At 31.8% G+C, this 7,255-nt stretch overlaps 1 protein-coding gene across 3 annotated transcripts; it reads left to right on the top strand.

The window, feature by feature from the left end:
• Positions 1-1,632: 1,632 nt before the first annotated feature.
• Positions 1,633-5,599, top strand: LOC109123021 (uncharacterized). 3 transcript variants are annotated; one of them, XR_009466777.1, is made up of 4 exons: positions 1,633-1,710; positions 4,992-5,066; positions 5,154-5,240; positions 5,378-5,598. XR_009466777.1 is itself a non-coding variant. In XM_059740259.1 (4 exons), exons 1-4 carry the CDS (start codon positions 4,563-4,565, stop codon positions 5,438-5,440), a joined length of 525 nt encoding a protein of 174 aa, XP_059596242.1. In that variant the 5' UTR covers position 4,562; the 3' UTR covers positions 5,441-5,599. The 3 variants fall into 3 exon arrangements, 2 of the variants coding, with proteins under 2 accessions (XP_059596242.1, XP_059596241.1); XM_059740259.1 differs by lacking the exon at positions 1,633-1,710 and adding an exon at positions 4,562-4,883 and having other exon boundaries at positions 5,175-5,240; positions 5,378-5,599; XM_059740258.1 differs by lacking the exon at positions 1,633-1,710 and adding an exon at positions 4,562-4,883 and having other exon boundaries at positions 5,378-5,596.
• The last annotated feature ends 1,656 nt before the right edge of the window (positions 5,600-7,255 follow it).

Genomic DNA, 7,255 nt, shown 5'->3' with positions numbered 1-7,255 from the left:
AAACTCTCACTCTTGAAAAAAGATACATTTAACAGAATATGTCAAATAAAATGATTTTAAAAAATGCACTTATTTCAACACTTACTATGACCCAAAGTTTTAATAGAAATGAAGTGAAATAAACCTACCCTTTTAAACACTTTAGCACACATTTTTTTCTTGTCACATGGTGTCATAAATGTTTCTTTGTGCTTCATATGGAGAAAAACATTTTTACAACTACTCTGAAACAAATAAATTAAAAACATCATTTTCATTTATAATTCTCTTATTTTATGCTTAGTTTTATTTTTTTCACTCAAGTTTTCTCTGATACCACACATATAAGTTTGATTAAATGAAGGATTTTAGTACCACACGTATGTAAGTTTGATTAAATGTAGGACAACTAAATCATGTAAGAATCATTTTTATCCTCCTGTGTGAATTAATCCAATACAAGGTATATATAGATGATTTTCCTTCAAGATTAACTAAGGGATGATAGCGATGTTTTTCCTTCAAGATTAACTAGGGAATAATAGCAAAAGTAGGTTGAGAAGTTACTATTATCCCAATTTGTCTTGATTATTTACATTTATTTTTATCTTTTTTTAGATAGAGAAAAATCAAAATAAAAAAGCAAAGGAATTTTCCACCCCCTCCATCCTTTGTTTATCAATAATTTTTAAAAAAAAAATTATATTAAAAATATGTATTACTTATAAATAAAATATAATTTAGAAATAAATTTTATTTATTTATTTGTATTAAAAATAGAAAAACAAACAATTAAATTAATTTTTATTTAACCATTTTTATAATCAATACTGGTGGAGTAAGGTAAGACAATAAACCTAACTTGGAAAAAAAAAACCAAATTCTTGACTCCTAACCCATTTATAGTTATTCTAAATCAATCATCTTATATATATATATATATATATATATATATATATCCCTTCAATCCCTTTCTAAATTCCAAACATGGCCATTTTCAATCACGTGGGGAAAAGAGATGTGATTCACAAATAGGGTTGTTCTATGGTACCCACTCTTCATTTTGGGGGTACCTACCCACATTTGACCCCAATAAAAATATGACATGTGTAAAGTACATATCATTAAAAAATTTATAAAAACTTATCAAACCGGTAAAGATGACTTGTTGGTGAGAAATAATCACATGCATTTCATATATATCTAAATATTACAATTATTTATAATTTATTATTAAATATTAAATATAATTTGTTATTTAATGCATTACCTAACTCTATCTAAAAAAAGAAAATCTTACCTACTACTCTTATACTCTCATTATTCATATATAAAAAAAAGGATAGTAATTTAATATGAAAATTAAATAATTTCAACTACCAAATTACAAAATATGTAAGATGTATTTTGATGAATCAAATTTCAAGATCAAGTTCAAAACTTTTTGAGAGAGAAAATTTAAAATTTGTATTATATGAAGAAGATGAAGGATTTCAAGTGATTACAAGTGTCAAAGGTAATATTTGATATTTTTTTATCCAAATATAATTGTTGTAGGAAGAAATGTTATGTTAAATAATGATTTTAGAATTTTTTATGAGTTTATTATAAAATTTTGTTATCAAATTGTTATTAATATTTTTTTATAATTTTTTTTTTGTTCATAAATTAAATTTGAAGATGAAGCTTTATATGTCTTGAAGGATGTCAAGTGATTACAAGTGTTAAAAGGTAACATTTGATTTTTTTTTTTCCATTTACATATACCTATTGTAGGTAGAAATGTCATGTTAAATGACATTTAAATATGTAATGATTTATAATATCTAGATTTTTTAATTTTTTTCCGAGTTATTTTTAATCAAATTGAGAGCATTTAGTAATTTGTTATAAAATTGTCATCAATATTTTGTAAGAGAGGATACGAACTTTCTAAGGGAGGGTACGAACTTTCTAAGGGAGGGTACGAACTTTCTAAGGGTGGGTACGAACTTTCTAAGGGAGGGTACGAACTTTCTAAGGGAGTGTACGAACTTTCTAAGGGAGGGTACGAACTTTCTAAGGGAGGGTACGAACTTTCTAAGGGTGGGTACGAACTTTCTAAGGGAGGGTACGAACTTTCTAAGGGAGGGTACGAACTTTCTAAGGGAGTGTACGAACTTTCTAAGGGAGGGTACGAACTTTCTAAGGGAGGGTACGAACTTTCTAAGGGAGGGTACGAACTTTCTAAGGGTGGGTACGAACTTTCTAAGGGAGGGTACGAACTTTCTAAGGGAGGGTACGAACTTTCTAAGGGTGGGTACGAACTTTCTAAGGGTGGGTACGAACTTTCTAAGGGTGGGTACGAACTTTCTAAGGGAGGGTACGAACTTTCTAAGGGTGGGTACGAACTTTCTAAGGGAGGGTACGAACTTTCTAAGGGAGGGTACGAACTTTCTAAGGGAGGGTACGAACTTTCTAAGGGTGGGTACGAACTTTCTAAGGGAGGGTACGAACTTTCTAAGGGAGGGTACGAACTTTCTAAGGGAGGGTACGAACTTTCTAAGGGAGGGTACGAACTTTCTAAGGGAGGGTACGAACTTTCTAAGGGAGGGTACGAACTTTCTAAGGAAGGGTACAAACTTTCTAAGGGAGGGTACGAACTAGATAATGTAATTTTCTAACTACTCTATCTTTTATATTTCAGTTTCTTCATAGATACGATGGACAAAGGCAAAGAAAAGGAATTTATCATTGATTTGAACGATGAAGACTTTGATTACCAATATGATAGCATTGTTAAAACTGAGTCTGATGAAGAGGCCATTCTAGTTTCAGACAATATTTTTAATGATTTAACTGTTGAAGATATATGGAAGATGGAGTTTAGCTCAGTAGATGAGGCAGAAGAATTTTATAATTTATTTGCTAAAGTTACCGGATTCAGTGTTAGAAAGGATGATGTAAAACGAGATAAAAATCAAAATATAGTATCTCGTAAGTGGGTTTGTTCGAAAGAAGGATATCGACATAGAGTGTGTTTAGAGAATGAAAATCGAAAATGAGAACCTAAGGCAGTAACTCGAGTTGGTTGTGAGGCAACATTTCGGATTGGGTTTAACAAACAAATGAACAAGTGGGTTGTGAAAGAGTTTATGGTTGATCATAATCATCCTTTGGTGGAACAAAAAAATGTCCAATTCCTTCGATCCCATAGGGTCATTAAAAATGCAGATAAAGCTCAATTGAATGCAATGCGAGGTGTTGGCATAGGAACTAGCCAAATTATGGATTACATGGTGCAACAATCAGGTGGATATAACAATGTTGGCTTCACAAAAAAAGATCTATATAACCATGTTGATGCTGATCGTAGAGTTCATCTAAGAGATGGTGATGCAGAGGGTGCTTTGGCTTATTTGTGTGGAAAGTCTGAAATGGATCCATCATTTTATTACAAGTACAATGTTGATGAAGACAACCATCTAGCAAACCTGTTTTGGGCAGATTCTACTAGTAAATTGGATTACAGTTGTTTTGGAGATGTATTAGCATTTGATACAACTTATCGGACTAATGCTTATAAAAAACCGTTGGTCATATTAGTTGGCATTAACCATCACCATCAAACTATAGTGTTTGGATCTGCATTATTGGTAGATGAGAGTGTTAGCACTTATACTTGGGTCTTGGAGACTTTTTTGGACGCAATGAATAACAAGAAGCCTCTTTCTGTTATTACTGATGGGGATAAAGCAATGCGTAAAGCCATTAAGAGGATATTTCCAGACTCTTGTCATCGATTATGTGCTTGGCATATTCAACGCAATGCATTCACTAATGTCCATGTCAAAGATTTTACTAATCATTTTTCTAAGTGCATGTTCATGGAAGGCACCGTTGAAGAATTTGAATGTGCATGGAATGACATGTTGGAAATGTTTAATCTTCATGGACATAAGTGGGTGACAGATATATATGCTAAGCGTTCTAGATGGGCGGAGGCTTATTTAAGGGGGCATTTCTTTGCTGGTATGAAAAGCACACAAAGGTGTGAGAGCATGAATGCATACTTGAATCGTTTCCTTAAAACTCGTTTGAAGTTGTTTGAGTTTGTCAAGCATTTTGATAGAGCACTCTCACGTATTCGTCATAATGAGGCAAAGGCAGAGTTTGAGACACACCATTCTTCAGCTGTTCTAACAACCAAACTCTATGCACTTGAGAAATATGCAGGGACTGTTTTCACAAGGCAATCTTTTCTAAAATTTAGGAATGAGATGAAGAATGCAGAATTGTTTTTCTCTGTTAGTACAGAAAATCATGGAGGTTATCGTGTCCATACATTGACCAAGTTTAGAAGCCCTGACAAGATTTGGAAAGTATGTTATGGTAATAGTGATCGGTCTATGAAATGTACTTGTATGATGTTTGAGTCAGTTGGTTTTCCATGTCCCCACATGATTGTTGTAATGAAGATAGAACACCTTGAAGAAATACCTGAGACTTGTATTATGAAAAGGTGGTCTAAGTTAGCAAAGGAAACGGTCCAAGTTCATCATGACAATGAAAGTCAAAGTGATGCGACTACTATGTGCTCACGGATGTCTTATTTCGCATCTCAATCGGAAAAAGCTTTTAAAGAGGCTAGATGTGAAATACAAAGACTCACTTTTCAAATGGAAGAACTTTGTAAAAATTCAGTGGAAGAAAGTGAACGAGAAGATTTGAAAGCTACAAAACACCATGTTCGAGATCCTATCATTGTGAAGACGAAAGGTAATCCGGGTAACTTAAAAGACAAATTTAAAAAACCAAGGCATTGTGGGAAATGTAAGAAAGTAGGACACACTGTTCGAAAATGCCCAGAGTTCGTCAACACTCACAATGCATTTATCAACATTGAAGATTCAATTGAAGATATGGTATGTTCAAACACACATTCACTAAATTCATTAATTATTCACTTTATAGTTATTTTTATTTGGTTAAATTGGTTGAAATAAAAAATTGAATTCTTTATATTAATACAGGGGGACATGCATTCATTACTAAATCACAACATGGAAGGTGGATCAAGACACGGGACAAATGAATTTTCTCAAAATGTAAGTTTAACATTTTTTAAGTAATTTTTATTATGATGTGAAAAATATTACTTATTAGAGTAATTGAAAAATTAAATCATATTACAGACAACACTTGGCACATTTCAGAATCCAGAAACGAGCTTAAATGATTCATGGCTCGGGTTACATCCACCAAATTACTTCACAAACCAAGTAAGAGTCATAGAATAAATTATTTACACCACATATCATATATCTATATATTGACAGAAGTTCCTTAACATTTAGTATTTAATCATATGGATTTTCTTTCAAAATATTATGTATAATTGTAAATATTTTCAATGTAGGTCACCATGAACCACTTTACATCCGGAATTTCGGGAGCAAGTTCTACATATCATAACCAATGAGTTGTACTACAATGCAAAAAATTATGTACAAAAAAAAAATTTCAACTCTTGATTGTATTCTATACTCTTTTTCTCTTTATTTTTGCATGATTCTGAACTTTATCTAATATTATAGCTTTCTCACTATTTTCATCATCAAGAAGTAATTCGATTGCCAATTTGTGTCTTATAGCTGTAGAGTCCCAATGGGAAGGGGTTGAACTTGAGTACATGAAATCGGATCTTCGCATATGATTAATGACATGGACTCCACAATCCCACCTAACAAATGAAATCAGCAAACATTTATCTAGTTAGTACATACAAATATTATCTTGAACACATTATATTTGAAGAAACAATTATGCTTGCTTACCCATTGGCTTGCACATCTACCCATGTAGGTCTTTCAATGGGAACACTTGATAAATTCTTTAGATGCCCATTGAGATTAAAAAAATGTGCACACTCTTCAACCTAATATTCATATTGTTATATCTTTTAGCAAAATAAAACATCCAAGTGTTTTGATTTTACGTTTCATTCTAGAAACCTCATCATCTCCCCATTCATTTATACGAGGGCTATATGCATTAAAACGTAAGTTCATACCCTTCTTTGTGGAAATGTGGTCTAGGTAGAAAATCTGTAAGAAATAAATTCCAAAATAAGTATAGAGTTGAATATATCACAAATCTATTATTGTTAAAAATATCATAATATATCAACTTTGTTAAAAGTGTATTACCATTAGAAAAAATAAACATCCAGAAATCCCACTGCTTCGTTTCTTGGATTTAAAGTCGTTTATGCCTCGTACAAGGAAGAAGAATACTATTTGAGCCCAATTTATCTTCTTTATTGATGCGGTGTCTTGAAAGAGATGGAGGAAGGAAGGCTTGACACTAACTTTCATCGTTGGACATAACAAGGCACCCAAAACAAATAATACAAAACGAATTTTAAATTCATCCCCACATTTCTTTTCTTGCCGTGTTTGGTTTTCTAACATCAACAATGACAATTTTCCCTTCCCATCACAATACATGTTGTATAAATCATTTCGTTTACTTGTGCATCTCTCTATATCTACCTCCACTCCCTTAGCCTTCAAGCCCAAAATTAACTCAACATCCATTGGGGATAATTTAATGGAAGTGTTATGCACACTTAATGTGCATGAAAGAGTGTCAAAATTCTCTACCAACCAATGACATAAACTATGATCAAGTTTAGTACATCGTAATCCTAAAATACCTCCAAACCCTATTTCTTGTATGACGACCTTTTGATTAGGTTGCAAGTGTTGAAGTAGTTTATACACCCGATCAGGCAAACAACGCGTGTGAAGATATGACTGGAAGTCATAAATATACATAAGCATATATATTTTAAATTGAAAGGAAATATTATCATAATTTAAAAACATAAATTTCGAATTTCTTACCTTTGATGCATTTTTTGAGTTTCGACCCTTTTGTTTTATATATTCATGAGGGCATTTTTTAGACTTCTCTATGAACTCTTTTTTTTCTCTATTTGAAAGGGATTGCCACTTTTTCCCAATCTCTTTTCGCAACTGTAATATTAAATTAGTTAGTTATCATATAGAGTATAAAAGTTGACTAAAAAACATATTATGCAAATATTCATTTCTTTTCTTACATCATTATTTATTATCAATTCCTTGTTATCTTTTTTTCTTGCGAGTACTTGTTCTTGACTGCAAAAAACATCACATAAAAATGATTATATTTTCAACATATGAATAAATATTCAAAATGAATTAACTATATATGTATATATATTCTTACAAATAATAAAGCCATGAACCCA

Source organism: Vitis vinifera, chromosome 10 (assembly GCF_030704535.1).
Source record: "Vitis vinifera cultivar Pinot Noir 40024 chromosome 10, ASM3070453v1".
Taxonomy (NCBI): domain Eukaryota; kingdom Viridiplantae; phylum Streptophyta; class Magnoliopsida; order Vitales; family Vitaceae; genus Vitis; species Vitis vinifera.
The sequence above is the reverse complement of the archived record's forward strand: the minus strand, read 5'-3'. Positions and strand labels throughout refer to the sequence as shown.